Source organism: Ictalurus punctatus, chromosome 10 (genome assembly GCF_001660625.3).
Source record: "Ictalurus punctatus breed USDA103 chromosome 10, Coco_2.0, whole genome shotgun sequence".
In the NCBI taxonomy this organism is placed as follows: domain Eukaryota; kingdom Metazoa; phylum Chordata; class Actinopteri; order Siluriformes; family Ictaluridae; genus Ictalurus; species Ictalurus punctatus.
Genome location: NC_030425.2, coordinates 24,089,198 through 24,110,114, shown reverse-complemented (window position 1 = coordinate 24,110,114; position 20,917 = coordinate 24,089,198). Strand labels below are relative to the sequence as shown.

General features: G+C 40.3%; 1 protein-coding gene across 22 annotated transcripts in view; it reads left to right on the top strand.

Annotated features, from left to right (window-relative positions):
- mical2a (microtubule associated monooxygenase, calponin and LIM domain containing 2a) overlaps nucleotides 1-20,917 on the top strand; it is a 55,239-nt gene that overhangs the window by 22,671 nt on the left and 11,651 nt on the right. For 15 of the 22 annotated variants that reach the window (XR_001813794.3, XR_006983133.2, XM_017478254.3 and 12 more), the window contains 17 exons: nucleotides 1,127-1,334; nucleotides 1,631-1,747; nucleotides 4,279-4,380; nucleotides 7,242-7,397; nucleotides 7,849-7,949; nucleotides 8,559-8,816; nucleotides 8,919-9,034; nucleotides 9,203-9,329; nucleotides 10,862-10,952; nucleotides 13,273-13,420; nucleotides 14,375-14,574; nucleotides 15,459-15,565; nucleotides 15,751-15,825; nucleotides 17,033-17,164; nucleotides 17,769-17,882; nucleotides 18,498-18,752; nucleotides 18,912-19,019. Coding sequence is in view for 20 of the 22 variants with exons in the window: in XM_017478254.3 (XP_017333743.1) it covers nucleotides 1,127-1,334; nucleotides 1,631-1,747; nucleotides 4,279-4,380; nucleotides 7,242-7,397; nucleotides 7,849-7,949; nucleotides 8,559-8,816; nucleotides 8,919-9,034; nucleotides 9,203-9,329; nucleotides 10,862-10,952; nucleotides 13,273-13,420; nucleotides 14,375-14,574; nucleotides 15,459-15,565; nucleotides 15,751-15,825; nucleotides 17,033-17,164; nucleotides 17,769-17,882; nucleotides 18,498-18,752; nucleotides 18,912-19,019 (2,415 nt within the window). In the remaining 2 variants the exon portion in view is untranslated. Of the gene's footprint in view, nucleotides 1-1,126; nucleotides 1,335-1,630; nucleotides 1,748-4,278; nucleotides 4,381-7,241; nucleotides 7,398-7,848; nucleotides 7,950-8,558; nucleotides 8,817-8,918; nucleotides 9,035-9,202; nucleotides 9,330-10,861; nucleotides 10,953-13,272; nucleotides 13,421-14,374; nucleotides 14,575-15,458; nucleotides 15,566-15,750; nucleotides 15,826-17,032; nucleotides 17,165-17,768; nucleotides 17,883-18,101; nucleotides 18,473-18,497; nucleotides 18,753-18,911; nucleotides 19,020-20,917 lie in introns of those variants that run through there. The other 7 variants (XM_047157961.2, XM_047157963.2, XM_047157964.2 and 4 more) reach the window with 3 other exon arrangements.

Genomic DNA, 20,917 nt, shown 5'->3' with positions numbered 1-20,917 from the left:
GTTCACACACATCTGAGAGGAAATATCTCCGTCTGTTCAAACATGCTGATAGTCCTCACTGTAGCCGCAGCTCTTCGGCTTGGGGTCAGTCAAGCGTAGTAACTCTTGCCAAAATGGGTGGGCTGTGATGGGAGGGGAGGAAGTGAACAACCCTGTAAGAAAAAAAAAAAAATCACACTGGGTCACAGGAACGTTTGAATCAGAAGCAGGGTCAAACAGTGCATCTGGGTTTAGACAGGGGGGAAAAACCAGGTCTGGTGAGTGATTCAGAGCTAGATTAGTAAGAAGATGAGAAGCTCTGCGTTAACCTCCTCCAGGCTTTTATCTCTGCACCCTAGGGAATGAAGTCATCCCACAGCCGGCTTTCTCAGCCACGCTCTGTAAGCTGAAAACCTGACTTCCTGCATTCTTGTGACCCTGATACAGCAAGCTCGCATGCCTTTGATATGACAAGCTGTAATTAGAATTGAATGTGGAAATGATAACTCTTTAGCCTCTTGCGCTTTGTAGCGCTTTAGTAAACATGATCATTCCTAATATTTTTTATAGAGCAGGTATTTGATATCTTTATACAGTACAGTACGTTTATAGATTGACAACAGGGAGTAGGGTGCACTTAGTGGTTAGGGTTGGGGGTTCGTGTGCATGTTCTCCCCGTGCTGCGGGGGTTTCCTCCGGGCACTCCGGTTTCCCAACAAAGACCAAAGACATGCATGGTGGGCTGATTGGCATTGGTGTTTATGTGTATGTGATTGTGCGCCATTCCCCGATGGATTAACACCCCGTCCAGGGTGTAACCCGCCTTGTGCCCCATGCTCCCTGGGATATACTCCAGGTTCCCCGTGACCCAGTAGAATAAGCGGTATAGAAAATGGATGGATGAATGAATGTAACAGTGAGTAATGGAGTAAATCAATGTAAAGCTTTACAAAGTTAAAATACTTCCTTAAGTGAAATTCTGTGAAAGCAACAACAACAACAAAAAAATTCATACTATTTTTTCTTTATATCCATTGTCGTTAATCTCTATATTGTGGCTTGTACATTACTTTTTAGCTGCATTATTATATTATTCCACCTTTGCCCATCCCTTTCTTTAGTGTTAATCTGCTGTTAATTTTTGCAGTGCTTGATAATCGGAGGAGGACCCTGTGGCCTGCGTACTGCGATAGAGCTGGCCTTTCTTGGTGCCAAAGTAGTGGTGATCGAGAAGAGAGACACATTCTCCAGGAACAATGTTCTGCACCTTTGGCCCTTCACCATCCATGACCTCAGAGGCCTCGGGGCAAAGAAGTTTTACGGCAAGTTCTGTGCAGGCGCCATTGACCACATCAGTGAGTATTGAGTCATCTCTCTGTATACAGAACCCATAGCTATCCAGGCATGTGTAAATAATATATGCTATTTTCCTAGTGCAAACGAAGTTCATGTTTTTATGAGGAAGTAACTCCCCTCAGTTCTCTCTTTGCTTTTGTTGCAAGCCCTTCCTCGTCTGTGCTTGCTTTAGCAATCATTTTATCGAGGCTTTCTGATCTGTTAATGCAGAAGTTAAAGAAGAAGGTTTAATCCAGGCTTTCGGGTATGACTACAACAACTAGTAAAGAGTTCTTGTGCTGACTGTGTTCGCCAGGTATTCAACAGCTCCAGCTCATGCTCCTGAAGATCGCTCTGCTTCTAGGGGTCGAGTTCCACATCAACGTGGAGTTTGTAAAGCTTTTGGAGCCTCCAGAAGACCAGGAAAACGAGGGTGAGTTCGTCCCTGCTTGACCACAACGAAACCCGACGCACCTCTGTCCTGTCCAACTGGTTATACACCATCAGCACTTCAAAGGGCCTCTGATTGTATAGAGAAGACATTCAACAGCTAATCTATCGACCTTGTTTTTCTGTTCTTCTGCTTTAATTAATCTCGGGATCTGCCATTTCTATTTTTTGCCCATTTTCTAAATAACAGATGAGGTAAATTTACAAGAATTACCACACTGATGCTAATTTGATTTATTTCTCTTCTCTTTTCCATGTAACATAGCCGCCACAGACAGTAGGATCTGGATTCAGAGGTTTATTAGAGGCTTATCCAAGATTCACTGTTAAAACCATAGCAGATCTGAACAACTAAAATCCCAGAATTATACAAATACTATGTATATGAACAAACGTTTGTGGACACCTGGCTATCACACCCATATTTTGTAAACTGTTGCTTCAAAGTTGGAAGCACACAATTGTATAGAATGTCTTTGTATGTCATAGCATTACAATTTCCATACACTGAAACTGAGAGGCACGAACCTGTTCCAGCATGACAATGCCCCTGTGCACAAAGCCAGCTCAAAGAAGACGTGTTTGACTAAGGGTGGAGTGGACTAACTCGAATGGCCTGCACAGAGCCCTGACCTCAACCCCACTGGACACATTTGGAATGAATTGGAACGCTGACTGTGCGTGCACCAAGCCTTCTCACTACTGCCCTTATGGCAGCCATGCTCCAAAATCTATTGGAAAGCCTTCCCAGAAGAGAGGAGGCAGTTATAGCAGCAAAACTGGAGCCAACTTCATAATAATAACTCATGGTTTTGGAGTTAGATGTTCAACAAGCACATACAGGTGTGATGGTCAGATAGCCACACACTTGTTGCCAATTAGTGAAAATAATGCATGTAGGGTATTGGATAGTGTGCACCGTGCCTCTATTTTATCATCTATGTACGTAGGGAACAAATAAAGTGAACAGGAAGCCATTTGGGAATTGGCCTTGAAGACCAGCTTAATAGAAACAAAGAAATTAATGCTATGGGTAAAAGAATAAACAAAACTGTGATGTTGAAATCAGCACTATTTTTTTTCCCACCGCAATGTAGTGTATCGGCTCGCATGGTCTAATAAGAAGCAAATTTGCTGAACCGAGCAGTGTGACACCTTCAGCAGAAAAATGCTAATATTATCAGCAGTCAGGGTTAGTACAGGCAAATCTGACTTTCAAAATAAAAACAAAACAAAACAAAAAAACCCCAAAGATGTCACGTACAAAATAAGAAACTAAAATCTTAAATATCTTAGATTTGCACTTGTAAAATGCGACACAGTATAAATATTCTGGCTGGGACGACAACAGAACCAAGCACAGATGATGCAATACAGATCCGAGGGCGTGTCCTGGGTGCCGCCAGAGCAGGTGAGCCAAATCAGGAAGGCTCAGAGCCGTGCACTACGTTTACCGGATCACACAGTGGTCAGTTTTCCATTAGTCCCGCACCTCCGTCTCACCAGACAATGCTAAGGCAAAATACAAGGCTTCCTGCTTCTCTTAAACTCTGCCATAACCGTCACCACGGCAACCCGACCAACAGCGGCTGTTAATGTCATTTTTAAAGCCTGTGGAAAACGTCTCTGTTTTTATCCAGTGGTCTCCTCCCAGTTTATTATTAGATGATAGCTGCAGAACATCTCCTGGGTCAGTGCACAGTTTTGTTCCGTTTAATGGGAACGACAGCTCATTACGTTATTGATGGATAATAATGAGCTCAACGGCGTAATTAGAAACAGCATGCTTTTCGATGAAGTAATGCTTTCGTGAGATTTGAAGCATTTATGGAGTCGTGTTGCTCAGAGACTGTTGATTAGACCACGCTTCTGTCTATTCATCAGAGACATGAGTCAGCTAATGAAAACAAGAGGCCTTGCTAAATTAAGAGCTTTAGCTGCCGTGGCCTTGTACCATGGTCTTGAGAAGTCACGCAGATCACGTAACCTTTGGTCGATATCTATTTTTCTCATTCCCTCATATTCTGTTGGGGTTTGAGAGAGCCAAGACTCTGTTGGACAGCGCCAAGAAAACTTCACCACGTTGCTTTATTGGCTTGATACGTATCGAGTTTTCCTCACTGCTCATAAACATATTCGGAGTTGATAACATGAAATTTGAGCACAGTTTCTTTCCTTTGTGTTTGCGATAAACGATGATTAAATGCAGTCGTTGGGATGTTTTAGATGGTGAATTAGACCATAACTGTGCAAATTGGAAGTAGATATGGGTATGAGCATGTGTCAGTAATGATACATTGCAGTACAATGCAATAAGCACTTATTTCAGTTATTTGGTCTCTACTGGGTTTAATGTTTTGGTTTATTTATTTATTTTTTAATTTGGGCTTATTTTTAATTGGTATTGTATAAGAAAAAAGTGATGATGATGATGATTGAACACGTTGATTACATTAACCTACATTTTTAATGTGTTTAAGATGTGTAACACACATGCATGCCTTTGCGTTACAGGGCCTGGTTGGAAGGCGGAGATCCGGCCGTCAGATCACCCTGTAGCTGAATTTGATTTCGATGTTGTGATTGGGGCTGACGGGAGACGTAACACACTCGAAGGTATATTAGCGTCGAAACGATTTCGTTTTCTACAGAGAACTCCATACAAGTCATTAGAAGCCTCTTATATTAACCTCTACTACAGTAAACACACACATGGGATCTTGCATGTTTACATAGTAACCAAGTAGCTATAATTATCGTTGTTCTATAAATAAAGAGGAAATGTTCCAGGGGTAACCAAAACAACTTTGAATACGATACGGGAGCATGGAAACACAAATAGCATGTTACCTTGCCTTGTTTTTGTTGACACGTTGTGTAAACAAGCCACAGAACTCCAGGACAAAATAAAGTCTTCAGACAAAACCCATTAGACATCTCTGCCTCAGGCTCCTTATCAGCCGTGGAGCTTGAACGACTCTGACTGAGAGAAACTTGGCTGTTGCTCTTGGCTGCACTCCCTTGCCATTTCAACTGGATTCTTTCATCCAAGACAGCTACAAAGCCATAAAATCAAGTCCTGCTCTGTAAAACAATAGCCCATGATGTCAGAGGATTTTGCTAAACATTTGGTTATAATATGAAATCATCGGCTCACAGTCAATTCCTGAATAGCGCCGTGGGCTGAGGCTGGCTGGCCGTTGCTCGGTGGATGACGCTCGACTGTTGGATTCTTTCCCTCATACCCGTCATCTTTTTACCTATCCCCCAAACAGACGCTTATTCCTAATAAGGTCATTCTCAGGCGTCTCCAAATGATGACCCGTTTACTTTACTGCACACTTTAAGGGGGGAAAACATGCTTTTGAGGTTTGCCCACTGCTGTAATTGGGCTGCTTGGTCCAGTCTGGTGGAAGTTAAATATATCCTTGTTTGAGGCCTCATGGTCATGAGAAGAAAGCGCAGCTGGTTTTGGAGACACGGGTGTGGGCGTGTGCATGGAAGGACGACGTCTCTTTTGAATGACCTTACTAGTAATGGGCGATAATTAAATGCAAACCTGTCTCAAGAGCCACGTTGCAAAGCCTTGTTATTTTGGAGGACAGGAGACCAGAAACTGTTTGAGCTTTGGGGTTGCAGGTTTGTACTCCAAGTCTCATCTTTAAGGCACTAAATCACACACTGGATGCAGAAATGCGGTGGAAGTGAACAACCTGTGCTGAATCAGTTACTTCAGTCAAGCACTAGAGGAAACATGTGGTTTCCTCCACCCAGCGTTCTGTTAGATCAAGTGAGATAGCCGTGGCCACTGCGTAGCTCCACGTCGTTTGCCTTCAAACCGTTTGTGGCGAAGCCAAGCTTTCCAGAGCCTAAAATAACCAGCCTGTGATTTAGCTAGCTTTTGATTTCGGTAGGATTAGCATGCCTCTGCCTGGATGGAAAGAAAAAATGCCACAACGCTCACTTCCACTCTGTCTCTCTCTCTCTCTCTCTCTCTCTCTCTCTCTCCTTCTCTAAAGGAATGCTTTCACTTTACTTGTACTTCCACATTTGTCCACTCACATTTGCTTTTCTTTCCCCCTGCATTTGACTTCCAAATTCTTGCATTCCAATTAGGCTTGTTTCACAAGGACATTTTAGTAGCTGTCAGAAAAAAGCACCACATTGTGCACCTGCATCTACCGACAATACGCGTCAACAACCGCAGACGACGTGTAAGAAAAACTGCCCTGTTGTCTGTTTAAAATGTTCTCCAGAGTTGAAAGCTGGACTGTTAATCATCCGGGAATGAGTCCGGATTTTTCTCCATAAAAAAAAAAAATAATAAAAAAACGTTTGAAAACATACTTCTAAATAAACTGTTTCCATGCATTTTTTTTTTTTTTGATGTGAGGGCTAATTGCTTAAAAAATGTGTCATAAATGTTATCATAAATCTTGCCCTGGGTGTTATCACTGTTTCCAGGACTACCAGATGGATTTTTTTTGGCTATCTAACATGAGACTAGGCTTGTTTGGTGTCACTAACCAAGGGGAGGCACAACTAATCTCTCATTGTATGGGTTTAGCCGTTACAGTGCCATGCAGAGTACGTTATCTGACCTAATGCTCTGCTCATATCATGTTCACGTAGCCTGGAACTCATGTAGACATGTACACACCTTGTTTTCCTGCTCAGCATGAAACACTAAGCAGGATGTGTTTCAGTTTCGACCCCTTTACTGGTAAAAATTTTTCCCCCCACTTTAACTGTGACTGTGTGAGCTAGCGTCTGGCAGAATTGAGAGCCGTCAGCCAATAAGACACGAGTGTTTCCATGTGTCATCCTGTAAACCCTGTCCGATTGGTCTGTTCAATGATGATGCAAAATTATAGCACTGCCGTCTTCTTTTACTGACGTTTAGTTAAGTAGTGACAAGTCGCTCTAAGTAGAGAACTATTCGGGGCTAAAGAAAAAAATTGAGTCCTCCATGGCTGTGTTTCAGACATTTTTGTTCTGTACACCCCAAAAGTTTGAGACTAAATGATATAAATGAGATTTGAATTACCTAGAATTTTATCCTTATCTTTCAGCTTTGGCTTTTCCATTTTCTGCTCAAGACTTGCGTTTTAAACCACTGTACTAAATTGTAAATTACTACAGGTAGCCTGCTGATAACTGTATCGCATAGGTGATGGTACGAGTTCCATAGACTGTTTGGACTGTTTAGTAGTATATAGATTCACGATGGAACGTGCAACCAATCACACTCTTTTTTCCATAGTAGAAATACGTTTCATAATTTATTGACAGTTTAACATATGGTCCGTCATTTATTAGCAGCCGCGCTTATGGCTGCAGGGCCGCATTAGCAGAAGCACAAGCAGGCAGAGTTCAGCTCAGGTGAAAACAACTGATCACACAGCTAAAACAATTCAGCAACCCTTGTGCTTTTCAGACGAGTGCTAATAATGTCTCCTCTCTCTCCTCTCGGTCAGGTTTCAGACGGAAAGAGTTCCGCGGGAAACTGGCCATCGCAATTACAGCCAACTTTATCAACAGGAACACGACAGCAGAGGCCAAAGTGGAGGAAATCAGTGGCGTGGCCTTCATCTTCAACCAGAAGTTCTTCTTGGACCTCAGACAGGAGACGGGTGAGAGAAAACACATGCTACACCTAAACATTTACACCAGACTGGATATTTCTTAGTGCTGTGAAATGCTTTGTAACTAATCCGATCATATACAGTGACAGCGACTGCTGAATTGCGTAATAGGGGAATACAGGTGAATGTTAACGTTATCTGTTGCTATAAACGATATAATTCTTAGCTCAGTTCTCTTGCTGCTACTGATATTTATATCGAAAAGTATTTATGTCTCTCCTCTGTGAGCTCTTTCCGTGGATACAGACACAGTGTATACTTGTTATGACTAGCCTTCGTTAGAGCGGAATTCCTCAGTAAATCCTCTTTCATCCTTTATGATCACACTGCATCACGTTTAGAAGTAATATAAAAGACAGGATTATATAATCGACGATATTATTACGAGACATCCGTTCTGCTTTGAATGACGCATCTGATGGTCGTGTCTCCGCTTCAGGCATCGACTTGGAGAACATTGTGTACTACAAAGACAACACACACTACTTCGTCATGACGGCTAAAAAGCAGAGTCTTCTGGATAAAGGAGTCATCATCCGTGTAAGTAGCAGCTGTAGCACGCTAACGAGGAAGTGGTTTAACAAAAGGTGCGGGTGGCGTAGGATGCATAGACTTTTTTTGTTATGGTGTCCTGCCAGTTTAAGAGGCTGTGAGAACACGCTGTTATAAACATAGCAAAAGCGGGCATAAACATTTGTAAGTGCAGATTTCACTATCTTATGATCTCTCTCTCTCTCTCTCTCTCTCTCTCTCTCTCTCTCTCTCTCTGTCTTTATTCATATACACACTTAAGCATTTTTATATTATTCAGGTGTCAACAGCTCATCCTTGACTTATGTACTGTTCTGATTCACCACTTAAGAAAATAACACTAAGCTCACCAAGTATTGTCAGCCTGGACTGTCCAAGTTTCTCTCCGAGTGTTTTATTGAACAAAACCAAAAATATGAAGAAACTCCTACTTGTGGTTTCCTGAAGAAGAAAAAACATTCATGGGTCTTCCTCTTTTTTTTTAAAGATATATGACGACTTCTGTGGTTTCACTCCAGATTTCTGTGTGGAAAATGACTAACCGAGCGACTTCCTTCTAGAGTGAAAACAGAAGCATGATAATGTGATGATGATGATGATGATGATTGTGTGCTATAGGATTATACCGACACAGAGGCTCTGCTCAGCAGTGACAACGTCAACCAGGAAGCTCTGCTACACTACGCACAGGAGGCTGCTGACTACGCCACGCATTACCAGCTGCCGACACTGGAGTATGCCATGAACCACCTCAACCAGCCTGATGTAGCCATGTTCGACTTTACCTGTATGTATGCCTCAGAAAACGCCGCACTGGTCAGAGAGCGGTTCGGACATCAGCTGCTGGTGGCGCTGGTGGGAGATAGTCTGCTGGAGGTGAGCTCATCGAATGTGTGCATTGCTTTGCTTATTGGGATTTTATTATGTTCTTTTTTTTCTTCTTCTTGTGTTTAATTTGGGATCTGTTTGTGGTTATAGCCTTTTTGGCCCATGGGTACAGGGTGTGCCCGTGGCTTCTTGGCAGCCTTTGATACAGCCTGGATGATCAAGAGCTGGGCACAAGGCAGAGGGCCGCTGGAAGTGCTAGCTGAGAGGTTGGCATGGTTTAGAGAATATGCATACACATAAACACACACACACACACACACACACACACACACTAAAACACAGACGCATGCTGCAAGCCAAGCCCAGAAAGATCTTTATCTTATATTCAAAGTCTTTACTCTGCTGCTTTGGTTGTCTTGGGTTTCTGCCCTCAGGGAGAGTCTTTACCGACTGCTACCTCAAACAACACCTGAAAATATCGCCAAGAACTTTGATCAGTACACCATAGATCCTGGAACACGTTATCCCAACCTCAACTCCAACTGTGTCAGACCACACCAGGTGCAGTGGACTCTTGTTTTATTACTTAAGGGGTGTTCATAGGGCTACATGATGCCTGCATAAACCTTTCATGACAACTGGCTTTTATTTTATTTACAAAAGTATTGTTTTTACAAAAACGTATGTACATTAAGACCTGTGCAGGCATTAAAGGTGATAAAGACAGCCCTCAATGTCAGTTTCAGTGTCAGTTTGACATAACATCAGAGTCAAATGATATAGATACTTTAGTACAATTACACTCATTTTACTAATTTTCTACACTTCACTACTTTAATACAATTACATTAAACTTACTGCTCTACTACACTTAACTACTTTATTAAAATTAAACCCAGAATGACTTTTTTTTTTTTACAATGTAACTGCATTACACTACTTCATTACACATTATTAACATTTCATTTACTTTACTACTTTACTACACTTCACTGCTTTACTATAATTAAACTCCCTTTACTACTTTACTACACTTCACTATTTTACTATAATTAAACTCCCTTTACTACTTTACTACACTTTACTACTTTACTATAATTAAACTCCCTTTACTACTTTACTACACTTTACTACTTTACTATAATTAAACTCCCTTTACTACTTTACTACACTTTACTACTTTACTGTAATTAAACTCCCTTTACTACTTTACTACACTTCACTACTTTACTGTAATTAAACTCCCTTTACTACTTTACTACACTTTACTACTTTACTATAATTAAACTCCCTTTACTACTTTACTACACTTCACTACTTTACTATAATTAAACTCCCTTTACTACTTGACTACACTTCACTACTTTACTGTAATTAAACTCCCTTTACTACTTTACTACACTTCACTGCTTTACTATAATTAAACTCCCTTTACTACTTTACTACACTTTACTACTTTACTATAATTAAACTCCCTTTACTACTTTACTCCACTTCACTACTTGACTACACTTTACGACTCTACTATACTTCACTAATTTAATTACACACACTATTGCATTGCACTTCACTATTTTACTACAGTTAAACCCATTTCTACTTTATTGTACTACTACTTTACTACAATTACCCTGACTGTAATTCTGTAATAATATTTACTTCTCAAGGTCCAGAGAAGATATACAAAACTGCATAATTACAAGGTCATGACATTTCCTCATTTGATTTGAGGGCCAGGGCAAACATACTGTATATAACACTGTCATTAGTTATGTACTTTTGGGAAGTGTCACCTTTGTTCTCACGTATTCATATTACTTCCATGGTAAGTAACGTCACATCATCACCCTTATGACTCACATACCAGAAGTGCTCTGAGCTACAAAGTCAGTTGTCATGAGGGCATAACATAAGCTTGTAAGTGTGATAACACATTAGATCATTTTGACATCAGTTGAACAATGCAGGCTTCATGGTAGTTAACACCTGTTAGATGCCAGTTGTCATGAAGGCTTTATGAAGGTGCTGTGTATCCCTGCACCGTAAGTAAAGCGTATTTAGGCTGAATTGACACTTGTTCTTTTCGCACACAGGTCCGTAACTACTACATGTGTGGTGAACTGAAGTCCTGCTCCTTGGAACGAGCTGCTACTATACGGCGCCCAGTTAATCTGGCACGACGAGGTCAGCTTAATCACTGTGCACTCTGACCATTCTACGTTTGTATCAGACCTAAACAGAGACATGTTTGACAGCTCTAAAGGTCAAAGGTGAAATCCTCTAGAGTGAAATTCATTTCTGCGGCACATTCCTGGTTTAAAAACCCTCTGAGAACAGCAGCACGGGTGTGAGTCTGTGCTTCTCCATTGTGTGGGAGACTAAGGATTGTTTTCATTAGCGGAGTCACGTAGAGAGGAGGGTTTCATAGTCGGTGGTCTGTGTGTGGACAGAGTAAAGTTAACAGAAATGTGTAATTGTGGCCTACTATACTGCTGTGAATCTACAGCACTGTGAAAATTTCCTCTGTGCTAACAAACCGGATTCAAGTCATCAGTCATTTTCTACCTAGCTAGGGTTTTAGATTTCATTTGCAGTTGTAGATACTTTTTATTCTAAGAGTGTTCAATCTGTCAGTTTGTTCTGGGTTTTCTGAGAGCATTTCTTTATTACATTACAAATAAGAAGTTACAAAATAAGAATACACAATCCTGTGACTCAAATTATTCTAGATTTGGGGTGTAGCACAATGCCATTAACATTGTATCAGTATCAGTATCTGTTTAGTGCTTGAAATATCCATTGAATCCAATATGACCCAGGAAACAGTGGAAAGAGGTGGAAATACAAGCACTCTTAGCATGGTGTGTGAATTCTGACTCGGAGAAGAAGAAGAAGAAGAAGAATTCCTTAGATTTTTAGAGCACTTTTCTAAGCATTCAAAGTGCTTTGCACTGTATTAGGTGGTGGGGGGATCTCCTCAACCACCACTACTGTGTAGCATCCACCTGGATGATGCGAGGCAGCGATAGTGTGCCAGAACGCCCACCACACACCAGCTATTAGTGGAGAGGAGAGGAGAAGGATGTAGCCAATTCAGGGCTGGAGATAATTAGGGTTACTAGCAATAGCAGTGGTAGATCAGTGGTTAAAACATTGGGTTACTGATCGGAGCATCATGAGTTCAAACCCCAGCACTCCCACGCTGTCACTGTTGTGCCCTTTAACAATTCCCTCAACTGCTCAGATGTACAAATGTAAGTCCTTCTGGATAAGGCCAAATGCCCTAAATGGAAATGATCAGATAGTTCTATATCACTTCAGGTCATAATTGGTCTCAACTAGAAATGTGCTGTACTTAGGCTTTTTTAATCTAGCTTGTGCAGTCATATTTGTTTGTACCTGCTCACAATATTTTGTGAGGAATTTAATTGGTGCTATTTCCTAAAATATATATAAAGTAAGCTCATTTAAACCACTATGACGCTGACCAGGCCGTTAATAAGGACCGCTGAACATTTTGTTTGTCCCACGCCTGCATCGCATGAACTGAAAATAAAACCCTCTCCTTCATGCGAACCTTTGTCGCATCCTGCGAGATTCCTGTTCTGATGGGATCTACAGTTATGTGCAAAAGTCTTAGGCACCCTATTTTTTTTTTTTTTTTTGAGTACAAACTATGTTATAGCTTTTTATTTGATGACGTCTACATTATCGAGTCAGTACAAAAAAACATTTTAGATTTCCAAACATTCGTTTTCTAGCACAAAATGAAATGTTACAGAAAAATGCTTGTATGTCAGTAATGAAAGCTGCGTATTACGTACAAAACGCAATGACGACTGCTACGTTCTGCTGCAAAAATGCAACATTCAAAGAACTGTGACTGGTTCTGCAAAACGCTCAATAAAACTTACAGCTCATTTCCTTATAAAACTGAAGAAAGTCTACCTGACACTACTATTTTTTTTTTTTTAAAGGAAAGTATCGTCAAACTAAATAGTGACTTTGTTTCATTTATAACTGTTTATTACTGCACTTTATAGGAATTTTTTTTTTTTTTTTTTATGTACAAACATTTAATGTCTTTATTTTTGAAGGCATCGTTACCGTACAGCATTTCTTTGCATGTGGCTAAGACTTTTGCACAGTCCTGTAGTTTTAAATAGATGCCCTTTCTGATAAGCTTCTAAAAACAGTAGTGACTAGAATAGTTCTATTCATACCTGTTTACGTATTTATTACACCGTAGAACATCTTATCTGTTTAATATTCATATTCGGTTACTCTGTTAGACTAAATAAGTTAGGAGAGTCCAAATGAAACTGCTGCATTGCTATGTTAACGCTATATCTGAAGAATCAGTAGAACATGTCCAGGCTCCTCACTGAGAATAGTTCTAATCCCTGCTTTTATCTGACTGTTGCCATGTAATGACACAGGGCAGTTCTGTAGTCTCATAGACTTTTGTGTGTGTGTGTGTTTGTGTGGGTGTGTGTGTACACAGGATCTGAGATCAGGCCCAGCAGGTTGTTGACGTGGTGTCAGAAGCAGACAGAGGGTTATCGAGGCGTCAGTGTGACTGACCTGAGCTTATCATGGACCAGTGGCCTGGCGTTCTGCTCTCTTATCCACCGCTTCAGAGCAGACCTCATGTAAGACTGCACCACTTTTAGCGTCACAGCAACTGATATGGCTCATAAGTTATTACCTTATGATTTCATAACATTGAGTTAAATATTATCAGGGGAAAAGTGAAGTATTCATGTGTCGATATCAGAGATATAAATGCCAAAAACAATGGGCAACTTGAGTGTGGGTGGTGGTTGGGGTGGGGGAGGGGCAGAGGAGGGAACTGGTCCAAGACCACCTGAAAGAGATAAGTAGCATCGTGCCACTTGTCATTATGAACGTCACTCGTTCTCTGACACACATTACAATTTCAACAGAAGATGGTTGTAAACATGTCTAAGAAAATCTTTACTACTGTGATGCTCATAAATTCCCGTCTGTGATGGACGCCGTGCCTAATATCGCTCGTATCACTTTACGAGCTCTTGACACATGACACAGTTTGCTATCGTGCGAATCTCAAACATGAGACGTGATAAATGTTTTGGCCTCTACAGTGAAAGGTGTCTCTCTGTCCATGACAGGGATCAGATCTGGGGCAGTTTGGACAGCGTAGTCATGAGCCATGTGTTTTTATCAAAGATCGGTTCTGTGTGTGCCTCAAAACCTGATCTGTCAAGAGCTGACAGAGATAACACAAAACAGTTTCTTAGCTAGTTTGACTCTTGAAATTCTGTAATGAACATTTTGCTTTAAAAAAATGGAATTATTTGGCATAGAGAGATATATGTCGTATTCCATTAATCTGCGAGAAAACAGGAAAATCACTATTGATATAATCCGCTTAACTATCAAAAGCTGTTTTTATGTTAGTTGGTTATAATTATAAACCAGTATTCTGTAATCTCTGCTGAAGAATTTTTTTTTTTAACTACCTAAGTATTTAAAATGGGGGCAATTTAATTGATTTAAACCTAGACCTAAACCTGAAACCCATCTTTATCCTGCATTTCTTCTGTATGTGTATCCCTTATTAGTGATTATGATTCCCTGAACGAAGAAGACTCTGCTAAAAATGTCCAGCTGGCATTTGACACAGTGGAAAAGGAGTTTGGCATCAAGCCGTTCACTACGGGCAAGGAGCTAGCATCCGGCCAAGAGCCAGACAAAAACAGCATGGTGACCTATCTGTCCAAATTCTATGAGCTCTTCAGGGGAACGCCTCTGCCATCCTCAGGTACACACTGTTATCTCTCATGAACAGAATATTCACATACAAGGTCAAAATGGTGATCTTTGTCCTCCAGTGGGTGGAATACATTAAGAGATACGTGTATCTCACAACCGGGTCCCTTCTCTTAGACCAATCCAAGAATCAAGAGCCATGAATTCCTGCTGTTAGAGAAATGGTACACCTTCTGACCAGAGTTGATCGTTCACCAACGCTGTGGTATAAACAAAACATAAAACAGCAGGGGTGGGAATTGTAGAGACTGTACACATTTTGACTACCCAACTTATAGAGCTTAAAACAGAAGGACAGGCCACGCCTAGAAGCAACAACACCAGTAGTTGCCACACATCTAGAAGAAAAAAGCTGGAAGTGGCATTGTCATGCGATCACAGGATTAAAACTAATGAGGTGTTTTTGTATAGAGAGCTGTAAATGGAATGTGTATGTCATGTAGTCTGCTGTGAGAGAATGCACCTTCACCACCGTCCAGGTTACTTCACTAGAGATAAGGAGATTAAATATCTACTGAGATGATCTGTGCTTCAGTCTAAGTCAGATATTTACTCACACTCCCCATTGTTGGAAATCTACCAGCTCAGATGACGCACTTCTCCAGTATCACTGTAATATTGTAATGCATACGTTTAGTTGACATAGTATCATTGGTTCCATTAAAGCTTGCCAGGAAAAAAAGAAAGAAAGTAAAAACGTATTTATTAGTGGGCAATTAAAGAGAAAAGCAGATGTGCCCACCCCTGCATTTCTTTGCTTTCCATTCAGTAGGCTAACGTTTCAGTAAATTCGATTAAGAAAAGGCTCAGTCCATTTGCTGTTAACTGTCTGTGTCTTACTAAAGCTTGGAAAAATTTTTGTCGTTTTTATTTCAGATTCGAGAAGAGAAACCGGAGGAAATAATGAGGAATGCACTGAAAGACCTTCCCAACATGTTTACAGATCAATGAGCTTCACACAGCCTCGAAAACGGATCCCAAAGGTAGGACCCGTCGGCGTCACCGGCTTCATCTCCCTTCAAACACATTTCGTTCCAGTTTACTCTGGGCTAGACCTCACAGCTCCGGCCATCTCCATCCAGATCACCAGATGATGTCCTTTGAAGATAGTAAAGCAGTTTTTTTTTTATCAGTGCTTCAATGCTTTTCCTTTCTTTTTATATTTCAGGACGACAAAAAGGTAGAAGATAATGATTCTTTTTACAAACGAAGACGGAGGACAGTGTGCAGTTTTTTGGAACCGGTAAATATTGTACAGTATTTTAAAAGTTGAAATACACATACCTCGTGTCATTCATCTTGTATTCACTCCATTAGAGACTCACGTTGCACAAATTGCTGTATTGGTCACTAGTGGCCATTCATATCTAGAACTGGTTGTTGCCAGTTGCCATGGTTTCACTGGTATTGCATAGCTAGTGCATAAACAACTTGGCTAGTTACAGAAGGTAACAAAATCACCTATTTGACCCCTGCTTTTTTCTATGGAATTAAATTTGTGCCAAAACCATTCCGTACAGGACTTCACAGAGTTGTTTTGTGATTGTTGCGACCAAAAATGCTTGATTTTTAAATGGAGGAAAAAACTTTTTTCAAAAATTTGCAATTTGTGAGGTTTTTTTGTACTTTTTTTGTGGAAAATTGCTGTATTTGGCGGTAAATGAGACTTTTTAGCTGTACTTGTGTTCAAATGAGCAAATCATTCATGTGGGCGGGGCTTAGTGGCGATTTACTCTCATTCGCTAGTGAGATTTGGATCGACAGCCCCCTGACCTGGAAGTAGAGACTTCAGTGGCGTGAATTGTGGAGAGCGTTCTGTATGCAGTTCTCTGTATAATTATAGTGTTTGTACTTTGTAGTGGAAAGTACTTACTTAGTCAGTGTATTAGTCCGTAATTAATATTTGATGTTTGGGTAGTCTCATACGATAATTTTTTCGAGATGAGCTCTCAGGATCGTCGTCATCATCATCATCATCGACTTTTTCCTCAAAGCAAGCTAACAGTACTACCTACATACACTCAAAACGGCACCACCGAGCTCTGCTACGTCATTCCAAGCTTTATATTTCTTCGTAATGTCTCTATACACATTTATTGAGATATAGTATATGACAAGATAAAATGCAAGCACTGTTAATCGTAGCAAATGTTCTTTTGTCGCTTGTTGCTGAAGTCGCAGTACAATGTCTTACATATATACATAGAAAACGCCTAGTGGGAACATAGGGTCACTTCAGTGTGTACTTGCCACATTGCTTTGTTTCTCATTTGCATAATGTTAAACTCCACCCACGTTGCGTCGCCAAACATCACTGCAAAACATCAAGTCTCACTGAAAATGAATCTCTTCCAGCTTCTTTCAGCATTGTTAATACAGGGTTAGTGAAGAAGTTGACAGTAATTGGTTTACCCCAGTGCTTATTATTGTTTTGTCCCTTTTTTGGTCAGCCAAACAACCTCTCCAGTCAAAACACAGCATCTGAGAGGCAGGAGCTGAAAGAGAATAAAGTCAAATTCATGGCTTCTCAGCTACTGGCAAAGTTTGAGGAGAGCACTCCAAGCTGCACGCTGCGTAGGCAGGTAAAGTCCAACTATCACTCATGAACCCACTTTTTCAACATAACTGTTCTTTTAAGTAATCCAAGGTTATTCAGGTGAAATTTTGGAAGGGTTTGGTTACATAAAATTCCTCAGTCTGAAAGGTTCGGATCAGCAACTAACATGACTGAATGGCGACAATTATCATTTAATCCTCAACCATTAGTGGTTAATCTGTGGCTATAAATAAGACAGTACTAAGTATTTTGTGTCATAGTGGCACTTCATTTTAGCAGGTTTGGTGCCATGGTTTTGTATTGGACGTATATACTATATCTTTCTCTATACAGTCTTTAAACTATCTGTAGTCGCTGAACTACAGCCAGTTTTATTGACTCTGATACGGTATTTGAAATACTCTGTTTGGTCGGCTGAAATATTTTTCTGTGTCCGGTCCACCAATTGATGACCCTTGAACTAAGGATTTTGTGCACTTGCCCTGGAAAACCACTTTGCCTTTGTTTTATCTCCAACTTTGAAGCTGTGCTCTCTTCTGTAGTAAATTCCTCTCCAGTAACGTTTCTTTTCTCCTGTTAACCACATCGGCTTTCTCTTTCTGACACCGCCTCTGAATGAACAATCTCAGCTTGCCGCAAATTTTCTGAGCCCTCCGAGATCTCCATCACTCGATCCGACAGCTCTCCCACTCTTCGTAAAACCCAGGAAGAAAACCCCACCACCTCCACCTCCTAAAAAACAGGTAGATCTTCAAAAATCAGTCATACAGCCGGCTCCAAAAAGTCTGAGGGCATTCGTGAAAACGTTTCGTTTTGCATTCTTTTCTAATGTAATAGAACAATTTGCATTACAAATGATATTTTTGACAATACTTTGAGTAAAAAGTATAATCTTTGAAATATTTGCATGAATTTCCGAATTTCGTAGTATTTGTCTTGTCCCCTTTTTGCGTTAATGACAGTGTGCACTCGAGCTGGCGTGGACTCCACACGTTTGTGCAAAACCTTATGATCCGTTTTAGATCCAATCCATCGGCGTATCGTCTGAACACGTGATTCAACAGAAGAGATAAGGCATAAGGTAAATCTGACCTTTTGTACAAAGCCGTTTAAATGGTCAGTATCACACATTTAAATAGAGACCTAGAAATAGTGCAGAATCTTGAATATTAAACATTCAAGCTATTTAATCTTTAATCTTAAATATTCAAGATATTGAATATTTGCTTTTCTTTCAAAGTTCTAAAACCTTCTGTTTATTTACCATTTTCAATGAGGTCTCAGACTTTTGGACCCCACTGTACATTCACAGAGTAAATGACTCACACAGATAGCTGAGCCCACCTGTGTGTTTACAGATCCAACCATCAGCCTGCTCAGCTCCTCTCCTCCCCTTTCCCTTTAACATCCCTCGGCACGACTGCCAAAATCTCACCCACCCTCCTCACACTCCACGCTCACACTCACGCTCTAAGCCTACCGACACACACAGGCAACCCACATCAGAGTCAGAGAAACCTGAAGCAGACCACGGTGCGTCCTGTCACTCTGCCATACTGACCATGAGAGCAATGCTGCAGCGTCTGCAGCAAGTGGAGGAAAAGATCATCCAGGTGATCGCCTCCTCTTTCCTCTCTTTCTCTCCTCTTCTCCTCCCTTTTTTATTTTACTCTATTGCTCCGTCACGTAATATATAACATGCTGAATGTTTCCTTCAAATTTTCTCCTTTGTTCTCCTGCCGTTCTGTTTTTCTGTCCCCGACCCGCTGCAGAGGAAAGCGCAGACAGAAAACACTAGAGAGTTTCGTAGAAAAAGCATAAAGGAGAAAGCCGTCCACTTGAGCTCTCTGTTCTCTGGTAACAACATCATACCACCTCAGGTGACTATCACATTGTTTGGTGTGGCCTGTATTCTCATTTACTGAACCAGCCGCATGTTGCTAGTAGATGGTTTGCACAAACAATGATTAAATGGAGTTTAGAGCAAATTAATGGTTTGTTGATCTACCTTGTATTTTAGTTTTAGGTTTTTTTTCATACCGCTTAACAAATCAGGGATTATAACTTGAACCTCTGGTTTAACCACAGTAGTGTTTATCTAACCTCAGAGGTCTTTGATGCATTCATACGTAATGAAGCAACAGGTTTAAGTCTAATTTGGCAATAAAGTGAATAAGTGTAATTAATTTACAGCTTAATTGCGATCAATCAGGTTTTTTTTAAATAAGAAGAATAAAATTGGGTACATCTGAAAGTAATAGATCAATCTAGATTTATGATTTAAGATGAATCTTTGTTGGTGCAACCCGGTCTGTGTATTTCTCATGGACGCATGCATGTCGGTCAACTAAGGACATGATGTTCACTCGTTTTTAATCTCCTGTTTAATTTTAATTGGGTAAGTAAATAAATGCCCATGCACGTCACAGCTTGCATGTTCCTTTCAACAGCATCATGCCCCGTTTTTATTAGGAATCATTAAAATAAATGCGCTCGGCTTGTTCCATTATGTGCTTTATTGGGCCCAGTGAGAAGAACCTGGAAAAGCAGATAAAATTCCCTTAGTAAATTGGGTGTTGTAAAGTCTGAGCACTCAGAGACCCTTTTTTGGCTTCAGGCTTCACTGGGGATGGAAGCGCTGAGTCCACTGCCTCTGCTATTGGGCTTTGCTGTTTTATTACACACAGGAGGGAAAGACATTAATGTACATGATTGAATCAGGCAAAGGCTTTCAGGGCAGGAGTGGGGTGTTATATTGCTACAGTATTAATATTTCAATTTTGTACGTTTTAATTGCAAAATATGCTTTTTCCAATTTTTGAACTTTTTCCAATCGTACTTCTGTTAGAGCAGCTCGTGATGATATGGCCACGAATGTTTCTGATCCAATTCAAAAATCTTGAAGCCTGTGGTCTTGGGGTGTATCACAAGTGCTCCAAATATTTGTGTGTGTGTGTATATATATATATATATATATATATATATATATATATATATATATATATATATATATATATATATATATATATATATATATATATATTTGGATTTAAATCCTGTGCCCCCAGAAACACTGAAAAACACTAGTGCATTGCTGCTCTATAAACATAGTCAATGAATTCTGGCTCTAGATCAGTTCAAAATTAGTCTCTAGAGAAGTGCAGATTTATTTAATCATGCTTGCAGAGAAATTATTTTTGTTTGTGTCTGCCTGTGATATTTTTAAAACAAATTTAGTTGGCTCTATTTCCTAAAAGATAAAACACAGTTTAATTTAAACCACTGCGACCCTGACCAGACCGTCACTAAAGACTGCAACACTTTCATGTTTGGTTTTTTGGTGGGGTTTTTTTTTCTCTTTTTTTGCTACTGTACAGTTCATGTTGATGAACGTAGCCCTTGTTTGCTTCATACTTGCAGCATTCATGCTCGCACGGCTTTCAGCTTTTTTTGTTCTTTTCTGTGTGCAACTTTTTTGTATGGTCCCACGGGATCCCAGTCCCAATGCACACTACTCTCAAATAGAGAAATCCTTTCTGGCAAGCTTTCTTAAAAATGAATACTGTGCCTTATTCGGTATCTGTATTTGTATTCGTTTAGAACACATTATTAGTTCAATCATATACACTATAGTGTAACTTATAATCGTACACACTTACTTGTAATCCTATACATTATTCGTATTTGGTTACATTCCGACTATTATTCATCTTGTCCCTGTGATTTGGGGGTTTCCTTCAGGTACTCCGGTTTCCTCTGCAGTCCAGAGACATGCGTT